At 56.7% G+C, this 17,040-nt stretch overlaps 2 protein-coding genes across 8 annotated transcripts in view; one reads left to right on the top strand and one right to left on the bottom strand.

Annotated features, from left to right (window-relative positions):
* Positions 1–2,008: 2,008 nt before the first annotated feature.
* On the bottom strand, positions 2,009–4,572 carry IL1B (interleukin 1 beta). 4 transcript variants are annotated; one of them, XM_054804585.1, is made up of 7 exons: positions 4,345–4,540; positions 3,568–3,747; positions 3,427–3,475; positions 3,156–3,345; positions 2,877–3,047; positions 2,622–2,767; positions 2,009–2,534 (listed from the first exon to the last, which is right to left on the bottom strand). In XM_054804585.1, exons 2-7 carry the CDS (start codon positions 3,606–3,608, stop codon positions 2,322–2,324), a joined length of 810 nt encoding a protein of 269 aa, XP_054660560.1. In that variant the 5' UTR covers positions 3,609–3,747; positions 4,345–4,540; the 3' UTR covers positions 2,009–2,321. The 4 variants fall into 4 exon arrangements, with proteins under 4 accessions (XP_054660560.1, XP_054660558.1, XP_054660559.1 ...); XM_054804583.1 differs by having other exon boundaries at positions 2,877–3,345; positions 4,345–4,568; XM_054804584.1 differs by having other exon boundaries at positions 3,156–3,475; positions 4,345–4,556.
* Positions 4,573–5,075: 503 nt separating this feature from the next.
* OGDH (oxoglutarate dehydrogenase) overlaps positions 5,076–17,040 on the top strand; it is a 34,334-nt gene continuing 22,369 nt past the window's right edge. For 2 of the 4 annotated variants that reach the window (XM_054804721.1, XM_054804719.1), the window contains exons 1-3: positions 5,140–5,171; positions 8,447–8,695; positions 15,517–15,705. In XM_054804721.1, coding sequence (XP_054660696.1) covers positions 8,474–8,695; positions 15,517–15,705 — 411 coding nt within the window. In that variant the 5' untranslated portion in view covers positions 5,140–5,171; positions 8,447–8,473. Of the gene's footprint in view, positions 5,172–8,446; positions 8,696–15,516; positions 15,706–17,040 lie in introns of all 4 variants that reach the window. The other 2 variants (XM_054804720.1, XM_054804718.1) reach the window with 2 other exon arrangements.

The following is a 17,040-nucleotide window of genomic DNA, read 5'->3' as shown; positions in this document are numbered from 1 at the left end:
ACCGACCAATGCAGAGCGCGAAATTGCCGGGACGGAGCGGGGCTGGCGGGCGGGGAGAGCCTTGATTGGCTGGAGGCGGGCAGGGGTGCGGTGACAACGCGTCCCCGCCGGCAGCCCTGCTCATGGGGGGCGGGGCAAGGGCGGGGCCCGGTACGGGGCGTGTCTCGCTGGGCGGCGGGGGCGGGGCGAAGGAAGGCGGGAGCACACGGCGCCAGCGGCTGCCCCGGCAATTGGTCCCGATTTCCGTCAATTACCGTGCGGCGGGGGCGTGGCCTGGCATGGCACGGACTGACACGGCACGCCTTACCATGCCAAGCCGCGCTACGCCATGCCGTGCCATGCAGTGCCGCGCTGCACCACACCGTGCCCTCTCATGGCGTAACACACCAGGCTGTGCCATGCCACACCATGTAATGCCATGCCACGGCACACCATGCCACACCACAGCACGTCATGCCACCTCCACGGCATGTCATGCCACCGCCACGGCACGTCATGCCACCGCCATGGCACACCGTGCCACACCACAGCACGTCATGCCACCTCCACGGCATGTCATGCCACCACCATGGCACACCATGCCACACCACAGCATGTCATGCCACCTCCACGGCATGTCATGCCACCGCCACGGCACGTCATGCCACCTCCACGGCACACCATGCCACACCACAGCACGTCATGCCACCTCCACGGCACGTCATGCCACCACCATGGCACACCATGCCACACCACAGCATGTCATGCCACCGCCACGGCACATCATGCCACACCACAGCACGTCATGCCACACCACGGCATGTCATGCCACTGCCACGGAACATCATGCCACACCACAGCACGTCATGCCACCACCACAGCACATCATGCCACCACCACGGCACACCATGCCACGCCACAGCACGTCATGCCACACCACAGCATGTCATGCCACCGTCACGGCACGCCATGCCACGCCACGCCATGCAATGCCACGCCATACCATGCCATGCAATGCTATGCGACACCACACCACGCCAGACCATGCCATGCCATGCCATGCCGTATGATGCCAGAGCACATCACGCTGTAGCCAAAAAGATAAGCCTGTAACGCAGACCTACTTGTATTGTATGCGATAAGAAACTATTCCTTGTTACTTTAGGTAGAAGGCTAACAATTGTTAGAATGAGCACCTGCCACACATCATGACAAAAAGGAGGAGCTCCAAGACACTTCAAGGCCCTTATGTACAGACTTTGCAGAAAGGGAGGACACTAATTGTCTCCAGCAGCATCCTTATCTCCCTGAGGGGAAAGGTAATTTGGGCCAGGGTCCCCACGACCACCGACCCGTAAGCCCCCTACCCAAATTATCCCACCTCCTCAAAAGATAGAGGCGGAGAAAGGAACTGAGCGTGCGTTCTAGTTTGCATGCTAGGCGAAGAACTATGAACCAATTACTGTAACGGGGAGTGCACCGCTTTGTAATCTTTGTAATATTCGTGACAAGAGAACCGGCGCTAGGGGTGCCTGATTAGAGGAACTATCCTCCTGACACCCAGCGCTGCAATAAAGGAAATGCCTGCTTCTTAATGCTAAATTGGTGTTAAGGAGTTTTCTTTTATTCCCAAATTTCGGTGACACCACCATGCTATGTGATGTCATGCCACACCGCACGATGTCACGCCATGCTACCGGCCCACCACACCATGCCTCAGTGGGGGGTGGTGGCAGTGGCCAGGCAGGGGTGGCAGCCCTGGGTGCTGCTGGGAGCTGTGGGTGACCCCACCCGTGGGATGCCCACCCTAGCCACCCCTGGCCGTGGGGTGGGCTTGGGGACGGGGTGGCGGAGGGTCTTGCATGGGGCCGGCCCTGAGCTGTGAGGTGGCCCATGGTCACCCCCCCACCCCCTGGGCTTTGCACCCAGGCCTGGAGAGCCCCCCAAAGCAGCTGAAACAGCAGGATTTCCCCATCCATAAACCACCCCCACATCATTTAACCCCCATGAGAGCAACAAGCTGAGCGATGCCATCCTGGGAAATTTTTTATTTCCACCTCCATCACCAACAAATACCCCCATTCCCGGTAACAAAAACTACAATATTTCCAATGAAAGGGATATAAGTTAAAAGCAAGGGATGGGCACAATAAATAAGTATAAAAGCACTGGACAGACACAATAAATAAATATAAATTGGGGTGACTTGGGCTCACGGGGCCCAGAGCTGCTATTTCACGTGAAATAGATGGAGAGGACGGGGGTCCTGGCTGGGGGGTTTGTACTCGGTACATACGGCCTGAAAACCGGTGACTGCCGGTTGGGTTGGGTGCGGGAGCTCCTCAGCGCCCGCTGAGCTCATAGGTGGCAATGTTGACCTGGTCGGGCTGGTTGGTGATGCCAACGGGCTGACGGGGCTGCAGGGAGGTGCAGATGAACCAGCCAGGGAAGGCGACCGACTCGAAGCGGGTGGTCCCCTCGGCCGGGCTGTCCAGGCGGTAGAAGATGAAGCGGGTCAGCTCTACGCTCTCGATGTCTCTCCTGATGTCAGCTTCCTATAACCAGGGGGGTGAAACTGGGTTTAGGGTGGGATGGAACCCCCAGACCCATGGGGGACGGAGCAGTTGAGACCCCCCGCTCACCTCCAGCTGCAGCACGGGCTTGGTACCACTCATCACACATGACATATAGAGTTGGTAGCCCTTGATGCCCAATGCCACTGGCACCCGCCCGTTCCCTGGGCCACCCTGCGATGATCGGGGACGGTACAGAGCGATGTTGAGCTTCACTGCAGAGAGAAGGGACGGGTTAACAGGGGCTGCTGGGGCTGTGGGGTGGCTCCCGGGTGGTTCCGGGGTTGGGGACAGGGACATTGGGTTGGGACCATGTCCCCTCACCTTTCCGCCCGGCGGAGGGTCCCTGCAGGTGCAGGGCCACCAGCTGGGTGGGCGATTCCAGCACGAAGCACTTGTGGTCGATGTCGAGGATGTCAAAGGACTGGGAGCGGGTGTAGCGGTAGACGGGCGCCCCAGCGTAGCTGCCCTCGATTTGCTGGAAGGAGACGGGCTCTGCAGGGAAGGAGACGGTCAGGGGGATGCTGATGGACCCGGATCCAAGAACATCCCCCAAGAACATGCCCTGGCTGGGGTGACACCCCCGACACCATGTTCCCATACCAAAAATGTCATCCAGGAAGCCCCCAAGGTCACTGTCGGCAAAGTCCTTGTGTGCTGGCTGCTTCAGGAGCTTGGTCATGGCAACCACAAGGACAGCGGCCTGGCGAAAGGTCCTGGCAGGGTGTCCCTTGGTCAGTGTCACCTGGATGTCCACCCCAGGTGATGTCACCTCCAAGTCCAGGCGTGGTTTCTGGGGAGGAAAGGGGACATGGGGTGAGACCCTGGCTTCCCCATCATGGAGGTCTAGCCGTTCCCACCACTCCAGTGTTACCTTCTGCAGGCAGAGGCAGTCGAGGCCATAAAATGTCTCCTCATTCAGGCTGAAAGGCAAAGGGAGATGGTGAAGCCAGGGATCCCATGGCACCAGAGTGGCATCATGTCTCCAATGTCCCCCCGGCACCGCCACACTTACCTGCTGCTCTCCAACGTGTCCAAATCAGGGACGAATGCCATCTCCACTGCTGACTGCAAAAACCTGCCGGTATCTGTTGAGCGCTGTGGTGCTCGGCTGCCTGCTCCTGCCTGTCCTGCTGGCAGCGTCGCTTGGGCGCTCTCTGAGCCCGGTGTCGGCGCAGCGGGTTTTCAAGAGCTGCTGGAAGGAAGCTCCGTCAGCGGGATTTCCACCTTTCGCAATGGCTGGGTTTGCCCAGTTCCTCCAGCAAGACTGGGAAGGCTGGGGGGCCGGCTTCTCATGAGCAGTGCCGTGGGGCTGCGTGTGGGACTGTGCAGGGGGCAGAGCAGGGGCGATGCTCTGGGGTCGGTGTGTGGAGCAGAACAGGGGTGATGTTTGGGGTCAATGTGTGGGACTGGTGCTCGTGTGCCGACCCTTGGCTGCTGGGCTGACCCAGCAGGGACTGCCCCGGCCACAACCCCATCCCAACCACCAGGGCCGCAATGACGCCCATCCTCGTCAGGCCTGGGCACCACAGCTGCCCCGGAAGGGGCTGGTGGCGCAAGCACTGCCACTCCACCATTACCCCACGACTTCCTCCTGCGCTGCCCAGGCCCGCGGCACCACGGCCGGCAGGGCTGCCTCTATCACCCCTCCTGTCCTCACTGCCCCAATATCAGAGGGTGCAGGACCCTGCGTCCCCTTGTGGCCCACCCATGCCGCCCTGGGGACATGGCTTTTGGGGACACTCCTTGTCCCCACCCTGCAGCTGGCAGCGCACCCCGTTCTGCAGGATACCTCGCGTCCATCTGGGGTGTCGGCTGTTGCGCCATGCTGGCCTGGCCAGGGACGTGCGTGGTCGGGCTTGCGTGGCTAGAGGCTGTCGAGGTGTTTTCCTGGTGCCCGTTTCACTTCCTGAAAGCGCCAGCGGCCCCGCACAGCTCCTTGGGCTCGAGGCTACTGCGGCCGTGACTCACCTGGCAGGAAACTGCCAGCAACCCCAAAACTCCCCGGGGCGTCTCCTGCCCTGCCAGTCCTCCATGCCGGGGTGAGGCCCGCTGGCTGCCACCCACACTGGGATGCCCTGAAGGCCCAAGCTCCCGCAGGCCATGGCATCCTCCATGCCAAGGGGTCTTCCACACCATGGTGGTCTCCAGGCCACAGCGGGGGTCCTCAGTGCACAGAGGGGTCCCCAGGCCAGGCCGGAGGTCCCCAGGGAATGGCAGGGGTCCCCATGGTGGGGGTCCCCGGGCCGTGGTGGGGGTCCCCAGGCTGTGGCAGAGGACCCCAGGCTGTGGCAGAGGACCCCAGGCCGTGGTGGGGTCCCCGGGCCGTTCCACAGGCCGAGGCCCGAGGGCCGCACCAGACACCCGTGACGCCCCCCCACTCCCCCCCGCCCAGGCCCCGCCCCAAGGCCTGGCCCCGCCCCTAGAGGGTTCTCCCCGCCCGGCGCGCGGAGGCGCAGGCGCCTTGGGCCGGGTTCGGAGGGGGAGTGGCGGCAGGCGGGGGGTGTGGCGACGTGGTGACGCAACGGGCGGGGCGGGGCAGCGCGGGGCGGGGCGGCAGCCGGCAGTTGGGGACCGCTGTCAGAGCCGGGGCCACGAGCGGGTCGGACGGACGTGCCGGTAGGTACCGCGGCGGGGCCGGGTTGGGCGGCGGGGCCAGGCAGAGCCGGGCGAGGGCCGGGGGGAGGGCCAGGGCCGGAAGGGCGGGAGGCCGGGCCGGGCTGGGGGGGGGCCGCGGCCGCTCCTTGGTGTCCTTGGCGCCGCCGCCCGGGCGCCTCGGGGCGGAGGGGGAGAGGGCGGGAGTACCGCTAGATGGACGTCCCAGCGCGGCCAATGGGAAGGCGGTTCGGCGTCTTGCGCCGCTCCTATAGGCGGCGAGGGGCGCGAAGTCCCGGCGGCGGCGGTGGGCGCTGATTGGCGGGTCCGGAGCGGGGGCGGGCCTGGCGTGCGCGCGCGCGTGTGTATGTGGGGCCGCGCGGGGGTCCCGCGCCCCCTTCCCCGCCCGGCCGCAGCGGGGGTGTCCGCGGCCCCCGCCCCCTCCCCGGGCTCCCCCCCGGTCCCCGCCCCGCCTGGCGCGTTCGGCCGCGGGGCCGCGCCCTGGGTTGCCTCGGTCCGCCCCGTCCAGCGGCTGGATCCCCCGCTCTGACCCGGCGGGGCCTCCCGGGGCGGCCTGGGAGGGCTCAGGTGGTGCGGGGGGGTGGGTAATGGTCTGCGCCTGCCTCCGGCTGCCCCGGGGCCCTCGGCTGCCGCGGGCCCGAAGGTGCCTGGTGCTGTAGCAGCTGGGCCAGGAGCCTGCGGCCCGGGACGGCCCCGGCCCCGCCGCTTCCTTTTAACGCTGAATTTGTGCTGATTTGAACCCCCCCAAAAACCCCGCAATTCCCAACTAACTGCCTTCTGGGGCAGGTGTCACGGATTCCGGCTGCCAGAGGCCAAATTTAGTACCTTAATCTGCTTAACGGTATGCTCTTGCCTGTCCCAGCTGTTAATCTGTTATGAGTGTTCCTGTTGTTTGACCTCTCGTTGAAATTCGGGTTGCGATGTGACTGTCCCCACGGGGGCCTGGCCAACAAACCTGGGCTTCCTCTCCTTAACGCCTCTTCAGCTGTAACTCCGTGCGTGAACTTTGTGTTCGTGTGTGACCCCTGTATCGGTTATCTCGGGCTCGGTTTCCTACGTCCTTGCTCCTGGTCCTTGTGCGCTGATTTGATTTACCTCGGAAACATCCCCGCTCCAAGCTCGCCCTGGTCTGCGGCACGGCACGAGCTCACACGCCTTCAGGAAGGCAACCAGTTCTGCAAGAGGCCCTCAAAAACCAGCTGGTTCTGCTCAATTTGGGTGAAACCCTGGCATTGACCCCCGCTGTTTTCCAGAGAAGTCACTGGGACGCTACTGAGCGGCAGCACCGAAACCGGACACCAAAGCCAGAGACTCCGCCAACGCTTTTCGTCCTAAAGCTTTTTCCCCGCCGCGTGCGTGCCTGTGCGCCGACACCTGATTCAGTCAGCTCTCTAAAATATTTGCGTGTGTTTTGCCTGTTAAATCTGAGGAGGGTAAGCTGGGAAACATCTACTGCGGCCGCGCTCGCTGTCCTGCACCTGCCTGCCATTTCTTGCCTGTTACGGTCCAGGTTTGACTGCAGGTGGAAGTGAGCAAGCAGGGTGGAAAGGACAAGTGGTCTTCCCTTTTTCCCTTGAGTAAATCTGTAAAAGACTTTGGCCGAATTAGAGTGATCCTGGGTCTTCCTTGGGTTCTTTGGACCAAAATCTTGTGTTTTGAGGCGGGAAGCATAGCCACTGCTGTGCCGAGTAGCCAGAACTAGATTCAGCAAGGCAAATCTGGAAGCCTGGCTGACGAAACACAGGTCACAGAGGTGTATTTTTTTTTTTTCTTCAGTCTGCTGCAAAACTTGATTTTAATGTGGTGAACGCACGATAGCTGCTTTGACATTGGGCTGCTGCTCGTTAAACTGGTCGGGGAAAATGGAAACTGGCTAGTTGGGTCACCTCCAGCCTCCGGTCCTACCTCTTGCGGGAGGAGCTGGGTGGAAAGGGCAGCTCCAAGAAGAGCTGGCTCCAACTGCCAGCACTTCCCCCGAGGTGATCTTGCTCCAGCACTTTCCCTTGGGCTGCGGCTGTCGGTCGGATGTGTGTAACAAGGAGCGTGGTTAACCCCAGGCCTCACTGTACACCGAGAGCTGCAAGGTGGAGGTTGCTGGTGGACCTTTGAGAGGACCCACACTGGCTCTGGGTTGCTTTTCTGGGTTCCCCAGGCAGGGGAGAGCCCCTCTTTGTGTCTTTTGACTGTGTGAGCCTTCCTGGGTCCGAGCCTTTAAGGAGAAGTGATAAAGCGGTCTGTCCTGGAGCCTGCATCCCAAGCGCTTCGCACCACCGTACCTCTACTTTGTGAGGGGTCTTCCCCATAGACGGTTTCTTCCCAGCTTTATCCTGGGGCACATAACACAATCTTGCAAGAAGAAAACCTTGGCCAGGCCGAGTGATCGCAGGGTGAGTAACTCAGCAAAACTCAAAGCTGAGACCTTCTACCTGGGAGAGAGCGACAGAAAAAGCTTCCACACTGGGTCAGCATGACGAGAACTGTCCCTCTGCAGCTTGCACAGGCCTGGAGGAGTGTGCCCCGCTAGACTGGATCAGCTCGATGTGAAGGAAAACGTGACGTTCAGCATTAAAATCCAGCTGGTAACAAATTTTTTCCAGCACCCTTCTGGGCACGGTGCTTTAAAGTGCTTTTCTTTAACCTTGTACGACGTCCCTGCAAATGAGAGGTTGAGGGGCCAAAGTGTCCAACTCCTGCTGGAATCTGAGTTTCATAGAGGGGATTTTCCTGTTTAAAACAAACAAAAAGAGGATTCTCAGAGGAAGAATTAAAAAATCAAAAGAAATGAAAGAATACTTTATGGATTTATTATTGGAAAAGGAGTCGATGTTGTTGACTAGGAACTAAAGAGGAAAGCATCAGGGGAACCTGATACCTTATACTGTTAATCGGGGCTGCGTTTCACCATCAAGCATGCCTTGTTTTGTACAAAGGTGCCAATATAAAAAGGTGCAGGTGGCTTTGATGTGTAGTGGCTTGTTTGAGGCCGGAGTTGGGTACCTCACCGAGCACATCTGCTTTTCACTGTTGCGTCGGGGGAGATGACAGTGCTGTGTTGGCAGGGATGGGGGAGGCAGACCCGGCCGTGCCGAGTGTCTTGAGCAAAAACTACATTTCCCAGCTGTCTGGGACTTGGCCATGGGACCGCGTGGATGGATTAATCCAAATTAAAAACTGATCCTAAGCTCAGTTCTCTGTGCTCGGGGTGAGGAGGAGGGTGGTCTCTGCTCTGTGCTCTCCCGCAATAATTTCTAACCTGCTTTTCCCTTCTCTCTCAACAGGAACTTGCGTGAGGCGACAGGACAAACATGCTTAATTTAAGGACTTGTGTGGCAAAGCTGAGGCCGTTGACGGCCTCGCAGACTGTAAAGACAATTTCCCAACACAGGCTGGCAGCACCCAGGACGTTTCAACAGATCAGGTGCTACAGCGCACCGGTGGCTGCCGAGCCTTTTTTGAGCGGGACTAGTTCAAACTACGTGGAGGAAATGTATTATGCTTGGCTGGAAAATCCCAAAAGTGTACACAAGGTAAGGAGCAACCTCTCCAGGATATCGCCTTCGCTTCTCTCTGTGTGTGTCTGAGCATTGGGTTCAGGTAAGTGCACGCATCTCAAGGAGGATTGAATTCAGCTGGAGGGGCCGGATGATTGTGGATGGTCCTTCTGCCTCACTTTGCCGGAATGAAACGTCAGCGATTCCTTGAACAAGAGCCAAGAGGAGTTCCTCTGTTCGAGAGGGAATGCCGTGGGCTTGTGGGACGTGGGCAGCATCCTGGATCACAAACGGATACAAGGAATGCCTTATCCTGGGAATCCACCTGTAACGAGCGCCCAATGCTTTATTTTTTCCAGCTCTGATGGCTCATCAGGAGGGTTTATTCTGGAGTGGGGGATGGGGGGGAGGCAGGGAGGGTATTCTCCACATCTTGACTCGTTTCCTTTTTTGCTTCAAGCACGTGTGGTGTTACATGTTGCGGTAGACGGGCTGTAGCTAAGCTTGACTTTGAGCTTGTGTGCATAAAGCCGGGCTGCTGATCTCCAGCCTGGGGAGGGGGGCTGGGTCTGGTGGCCAGAGGAATTCCCACCAGCTGGTCCCAATTTTAAAATTGGGAAACCAGCCCAGCCGTGGGCAGTATGTGCAGAGGTTTGTTTTGATCTGAATTACTGACGCTCCTCCAGCGAGGAGAAGGCCAGCTCTTTAAACATAGAGTCCAGCAGGTGAGGTCTCAGCTGGGAAGAGGATTTCTAAAACCCAACTGCATTTTTCCTCATCCCCAGTGTTTCACAAGGAAAATGTTCCTCTAGTGACTAAGTCTCAGCATTACCCAGGGGATTTTTAAGACAGTTTCATGCATGCCCTGATGTAGAGCAGGGATTTTCTTGATTCAGTTGCACATGAGCAGTCTGCAAACCAGGTTTGCAGATGGTTACATGAGCAGTCAGGGGTGACTAAGGAATCTCATGCCCCAACGCTTGCATCAATGTTGAGTGTGTTTTTGATGGCACCGATCCCATGCATCCAAAACGCACTGCCTGTAGGGTGCTGTAAAGGTCTTAAGGTAGGATCACAGCCGGATTTTCATAAATGATGTTAACTTTATGCTTCTTTTGAGGCAAACGAGTGGCTGAGCCAAGCAATACAGACTCAGAAAGCACAAAGTACGTTGGTTTGGGTTGTGCCCTTTGTCAGATAGTCACTTGAAAGCTACCCAAGCACACGCGTGTGTTGCAGCCCAGTCCTTCAGAGGTGAGATAGTGAATTAAAAGCCATGAATCTAAGTGCTGTAGTCTAATTTAAAAATGAGCAAGGGTTATACCACGCTTGTCCCAGTGACAGGCAGATTGGCAAGAGTCTTCACGGTTTGATGCCGGCTCTTCAGCCTACAGACCCCGCTCAGTCTTGAATGTCGCTCTGAGCAGATGTGAGAGCAAGCATCGAGACTAACCGAGGCGGCTGGCTGGGAAGTGTATTTGGGTCCTGAGGTCAGACCTCTAGATCTCTTCTGGTCTTGTCTCCTCTTTAATGTAGCCCCTTGCCTGTAGGTGGGCAGTGCATGCAGTGCTGTGCAGGAGTCCTCGTGCACGCTAGCTGAAGAAATTGGAAGGAGAACTTAGGTTGGAAGGAGCCTCTGGAGCCTCTGTCCCGTCACGTCTCGCTTGGCGGTGGCATCCAGCTTGGAGGTGACATCTAGCTTTGTGGCTAGATCAGGTCACTCGGGGCCTTGTGTGGTCAAGTTTTGAGCACCTACAAGAGTGGAGCTCCCACCACCTCTCCAGGCCCCCAGTCCAATGTTTATAGTGAAGAATTGCAAGTGTCTATTAGTTCCCCCTGGAAATCAACGTCCCTTGAAGTACTTTTAAGTGCTCGGAGAGCAGTGCAGGAGTTGACATAAGATTTTTGCCTCCAGTGCGGCTGGTAATGGTTTGTGAAAGCAGGAAAATCAGTGTGAAAATGAAATAGGGTCTTTTTGCCAGGAAGCAAACCTGATGCTTGTAATGTAAAAAGCAAGTCTTACAGATTGCTTTTTAAATAAAATCAACCTGGCATCCTGCTTGGCAGAAAGGGGTTGGACCAGGGGTGTTGGACTAGATTGATCTTTGAAGGTCGTTTCCAACCCAAATCATTCCGTGATCCTATGAAATCCAGCTCCAGGTCCCAAAACTTCTGGTGGGGTTGATACCTGAGGTTTGGCATGGACTCTGCTCTTGCTCCCTGATGCACTTGACCCTCATAATTGACTTGTCTCTCCTGGGTGGATCCCACCTCGTTCCAGTGACCCCTTTACCAGCTCCTAGCTTTGCCCCTTTCTCCTCTCTGCACTTTTTCATGGTTCACCCTGTCCCCGTTGGGACACCAAGCTGCTGCGGTGGGATCAGGGTTGTGGCTGTCCCCGCTCTTGGCTCACGAGCGGTCCCCGTCAGCCTGCGTCACCTCCGACACGACACTGGAGCAGCAGTGGAACGTTTCACCACTGTCCCTGATAAGCACTGGCCTCCATCCTGTTAGACGTAGGGTCAGATCTGAGGGTGGACTTCCCAAAAAAACTCCGGGCTGTCACACAGACCTGGCTGTGGCTTATCTGTTCCCTGCACAGAGCAGAGACTGGCTACGCCTCACCATGCTGCTCTTTGCTGGTGAGAGTGAGACCTTCAGCCAGGGAGGAGCTGGGGTTTCCTTGCTGTTGTCACCAAAAACCTATGAGAAGTCTGGCCAGCACAACCTCCTGGCTAAGCAAAATGAATTCACTTCCCCATGCAGACACTGGTGGTTTAAACTGCAGAAAATACTTAAGGGATTGTTTAGAGTAGGGAAGATTTGAAGAAAAAAAAAAAATTTTTTTTTAGGCTTTTTTCAGCTGAACTCGAGTTTCTGAGTCTGGTGAGCTAATAGAGGTGGGGAAAGAGGAGGTGAGGGTGTGGGGTGCCGGTGGGCTGCTGCAGGCTCAGTGCTGCTCGCTGCTGGGACCACTTCCGACAGGAGTGGGGACGCCCTCCTCCTGCCCCACGGGGCTGAGCGGCTCTTTTCCAACTCAGGTACGGCGCTGGCTGCTAGTGATGCTCGGCACAACCCGTGCCATCTCCCCAGGACCCCGAGCAGCTTGCTTGCTTCAGGGCAAGTGGCCAGAGGTAGATGATACCCGCAGCCGTACATCTGCGACAAGTTTAGCCTTTCTAAACGGCAGTTCCTGTGTTTAGGTTGAACTGGTGTAAAGGGATACAGCTCTCCCAGTACGTATGTCCATCAAAGTCTTTAACGTGGAGTTTTTGATATGCCAGTGTGTTGATTTTTATATTGAAAGTGGCTTTATGGTCACAATGCACGTAGACATGCGTGTAACCCCAGCTTTGCTGACGTGACGGCAGGAACCTGCAGCCACACCTGGCCCTGGGAGGTGCCTTTGCTGCGTCCTGTGCGGTTGTGCTCGCAAACAGGGGCCCAGGCTGAATTTGGTAGGAGTCCTGAGAGTTGGAAACATTTGAGTTTCACCCTCCTTCTTCAAAAGCGAGCACCCTGGAGAATTGAAGGTCCTTATTTATGTTGATAAGGGACAAGGTGATATGCAAAGCACAAACTGATCAATCGCCGCTTGGCCCCCTGCTCTGTGTCGTAAATTTGGTTTGGGCTTCTCCTGTTCCGGCTTTAAGCTCTGAATGTTCCTCCTCTTCTCCCTGCTAAAGCAGGAGGTGCTGCCTGGCTTGCCGACCATGCAGAGCAGCTCTGGTTGGTACTTTCTGTCCCCTGGAGTCTGTGGCAGGAGAAGGAGCAGGGACACAGCCTGAGCTGGAGGTAGAGGCTGTGTCTCCTTTGTTAACCTCCTGGCCCGGAGCAGCCCCAGCCCAATTTGAGGTGCCCTGCGGCGGGTGGGAGATGTCACCCCTCTCCCCTTGCCACGCATGCCTGACCTCTGAGCTGGCTTTGTGGCGGAGGCTGGGATGTATTAGTCTGAGCCCACACCCTTCTCTGGGAACCGAGTCTGATAAAGGAAATGAAAGATGCTGGTTTCACTTGGTGAGCTCCTTTTGGGGCTGTTCTCAACAGAGAAGCCTGTGGTGAGCTCTGCTCTCCAAGCTGAGCTCAAAATCCCTCCAAAGCCTGAACTATCTGGGCTTGCCGCAGTCACCTGGCTCTCCCATCCTGCTCTGCCGGTGCATGAGCAGCGGCACAGAGGAGCGCCGGGAAAGCCGGTCCAGGCTAACACCTTGCGTTGTGGCTGTGGTGGGACACGTGGCTGTGGGGTGGTCACAGCAGGGACGTGGGGCTGAGAGCATTTAGCGTGCCAAGACCTGGGAGCTGCTTGTGCCCTCAGGAGTGGGGAGATACTGACTTACGTGTAGGGTATAAGAGCTGGAGGAGTGCTCACGGGGCTGCCTTGGGCACGGAGAGGGTTGGAGGGGAATAACCCGATGAGCTTTATTACCGCTGTTACCTTCAGCAAGTGCTGGATTAAGGCAAAGTCCCCCTTCCCGCGATAAAGCAGGATAACACCGATGGGGCTGTTCAGCCTCTTCCATGGGATACGTGAGCTCCAAAGGTGCTTCCGTGGGTCACCAGAAACCCCCGGGGTGGCCCTTGAATACCCTCAAATTTTAAACCACATCAGCAACTTGAAATCTGACATTTTTATAGCTCTTATCAGGGCCGCAGCCTTCACCGGGGGCGAAGCCTGCAGTCAGGCAGCCTGAAGTACTCTGTAATTACGTTGGGCAATAAAGCATTTAGCGAAAGTGCCTGAGCTGACCGAGCCAGTGCCGCACCTTGTTTGGAGAGCTTAAAATTAACTTTTTCTTTCAGAACAGAAGCAAATCGCATCTCCATGTGGTTAATATTGTTGAATGTCAGAAGGGAGGAGGTCCTAAAGGCGGCACCTCTGCCTCCTGGCTCTGTCCTTGTGCCCCCAGCACTGCTGCCAGCCCCCTCGTTGGCCTAGCAGATGCTCCCTTTCTCTCGCCTGTCTTTATTTTCCAGTACATTAAACAACCTTAAACCACTGAGCAAAGCAGCCAGCCAGATTCCCCATCCCAAGGGCACGGAGCCCATCCTGGGGTGCTCGTCCCTTCCGCTCACAGGAGCCGATGGCTTCTGGGGCACCCATGAGCCCTGAGCGTTTGGGGAAGGGAAGGGGCTTGGGCCACGAGTAAGGATTGTACAAAAAGCAGCTATCCCTCTTTTCCTACTGAATTTCCTTTAGCAGACAGCAATCAGAACAGGGTCAGATGTTTTCTGTCTTTTTTTTTTTCTTTCCCTTCTCTCTCTCTTTCCCTCCCTCGCTCCCTCCCTCCTTCCTTTGGGGGAGCTATTGTTTATCAGTTCTGGTGCCAAATTGTTCCAGATTTTATTTATGTTCCTTCAGTGTGACCTGTTTCTAAATTTAATCACTTTGCACAGCCGTGTGATGGGGGGTGCCTGGGTAAATCTGGGCTGGAAATAGCTTCCTGGGGCATGTGATGGGTGCTGCAGCCGCAGGGGCTCCAGGGAAGGGGGAGAGCTGGTGCTCCTCTGGCAAAGGTCAGGTTTTCAGTTCTCTCCACCCTGCTACCAGGGTGCAAAAGCTGCTGTTTCTGCCCCGAACCACCACTGGAGCTGCTCTCTCAGCAATTTTTGACTTGGCTTAAAAACGCTGGGGTTGGCTGGGCAGCACTTCACCCTCCTCTGCACCACTGAGGCTGGGTTTGGTGGTCTCCACAGACACGAGGTTCAGGGGCGTGCAGGGTACTGAGCACTGAGCTCTTGCTCCCGGCCAACGGAGAGACCATTGGGCTGAAACCAATGTGCAAATCTGACGGGATTTGCTTGCTCTATCTGGTGCCTCGGGTACCTGCCGGCATGCAGATGCCGCTCCGTCTTGCCCTCGTCCTTTGCTATCGCTCAGTGGCACGTGGGAAGTGGGTAGGGGTGAGAGCGTGACAGGAGGACGTGGCTTGGACTTTGGTCTGCTGGTCTCTCCCTTTCCCCAGGTCTGTTGACGCCTCTTTGAGCAGACAGATTAACTTGGGCTTGGCCTGGGAGGCTTCTGGGTTCTTCAGGCAGTGCTGGAGAAGTACCACAAAGTTACACCAAGTCTGTTGAGGGCTTTTTTGACAGGCTTTTGTTTTTTCTAACACCTAGAAATGCCCATCTGTGGAGGGGTACAGGAGCAGAGGTGATATCTGCCTTGCTCGGGGCACAGGGGACAGCTGGCACAGGGGACAGCTGGCACAGGAGTATCTGTATAGCACTGGCATCAGCATTGCTGCAAGGACGGGGAAAAATTGGAGAGGGGACAGAAAAAGTAAAAAGCTATTGCTGGTTGAGAGCTGGACAACATGGGTTACGCTGTGTCCTGGGTCTCAGGACATTTATAGCACAGAAAAGAGGAAGAGGTGTATTTAATTACAGGGTAAAAAATATTTTTCAGAAAATATTGTGGGTATTTAGAGGCTAGTCTCCTGAGCTGGAGAGAAGGAAACGAGCCTGAAGACCAGGCTGGGGCTCACCGCTCAGAGCAGCAGCTTCGAGAGCTGAGCTGGGCAAGGGGTGTCACCCATGTCCTGTCCTGAGCCCTGCTGCTGAGGGAGGGTGGCCTCTGGGATGGTCTCATGCCAAAAGAAACAATTCAGATGAATGGGAAGTGGGATAATGGCGTGACTGGAATCGTGGGAGAGCGTTAGTGCTTTCCTGTCCAAGGCAGGTGGGCACCTTCCGCAGTGGCTGCGTGGAGCTGGGGCGCAGGGGAGGAGACAGCTCTGCCCTGGGGGCTTTTACTCCCCGCCGTGGCAGTAGAGCTGAGACCCCAGTAACCTTGCTCGAGTGAGGAGGTGTTTGGGTTGTGGATAATGACGCTGTCGTCTCTCTTTTTCCCTTTATCCTAGTCTTGGGACATCTTCTTTCGCAATGCCAATGCCGGAGCTGCTCCAGGCACCGCTTACCAAAGCCCCCCTCCACTGAGCACCAGCCTTTCCACGCTGTCCCAAGCGCAGTTCCTGGTTCAAGCACAGCCCAATGTAGATAAACTGGTGGAGGACCATCTCGCAGTGCAATCTCTCATCAGGGCGTATCAGGTAAGAAGACAGCCTTTGTGCTGAGGAGGAGCGTGTCTTCCGTAGAGGGACGTGTGGTGGCCGAGGTGGGCTGGGTTTAGTGTGGTTGATGCACGTGTTTTGCATGGAGAGTGTGCAGGATGTGTGCTGGGCCGCCTGTTTTTTAACAGGAGCTGCTGATCTGTTGGGGCAGAAGCTCAGCTGTTGCTTTGCTGGACAGTCGAAAGATTAAAGCTATTGTCACCCAAACAGAGCGATTATGGTGGCAGGGAGGGGGAGGTCTTCTCGGCGCAGGGTGGTTTGCTGGCTTCTGGAATGGTGCTTCTGTGCTGTGGGCTCCTGCCTCGCTCAGCGGTGACGTGGGACACCCATCCTGCTTCTCCCGTGTTGCTAAGAGAACTTCTGAGGTCCTAAAATCAAAGTTCAGGAAGCATTTCCTTGTGATTTGCAGCTGGGAAGAGGGCTGTGGTGCCGCTGGGCTGCAACTCAGACCGATACTGCCAAAGTCAGCCTTTTGGGAGAAACAAGGAAGGAAACATCCGCCGGCTAGGGGATGGCCGGGCAATATTTTAACTTGAGAGAACATTTAAACATGTTTCTATATCTGTGTCATCTTTTCACCTTCGGTTGCGCTCTGATTTGTCAAGTGTGGGGGCTTTAATTGGTGCTGTGGTGAGAAGTTAACAAACCCAGCTGCTGTGGAGGTGTGACCATGGTCTTGTCACCTATTCCTGCAAAGCAGCACCCGCTGCAGATTGTGTTCCTGCTTAGGTACGGCGAAAATCCAATGTACAAGGCCATAGGTTAAGGCAAGAACTGCAGCACTGGGCAAGTCCAAAGGTCCACCCAGCCTTGGCCCTGCTCTCTGGCTTGAAGAAAGTGCCCCTGCCCACCTCCGCAGCCGAGGTGCCAACGTCAATGCTGGGGCACTGCCTTGCTTTCCTTTAAGAAGGAGAAGCTGGGATGTGTTTGTGAGGACCTGTGTCTTCCCTTGTGGCTGATTCGTGGGAGGTGACCATCCTGCCAGCTCTCTCCAGCTCGGGCAGATCCTGGCGAGCCGTTTCTAAAGGCCATGCAGCTCTCACTGGTGGAACGCAGATGCCAAGTTCAAACAAGTGGTGACTGATGTAGTTGGAGGCAGCAGCTCAAAGTCAGTGATTGGAACACAAAATCCACAACCTCTTCTGCATTCCCATCACTTCCTCAGGCTCCAAATGGCAGTGCTGGGAGGTGATTGCTCTTGGATGTATTCTTCTGAGCTGTTTGCATCCACCTCCCTTCCTACCCCAGTGTCACTGTAGGGCTGTATCTGCAGTGGGGTGTCCAGGTGAGGAAGTTCAGCACAGTGTATGGAGG

The sequence above is a fragment of the Grus americana genome, chromosome 26 (genome assembly GCF_028858705.1).
Source record: "Grus americana isolate bGruAme1 chromosome 26, bGruAme1.mat, whole genome shotgun sequence".
Classification (NCBI taxonomy): domain Eukaryota; kingdom Metazoa; phylum Chordata; class Aves; order Gruiformes; family Gruidae; genus Grus; species Grus americana.
This window is presented reverse-complemented; position numbering and strand designations above follow the sequence as displayed.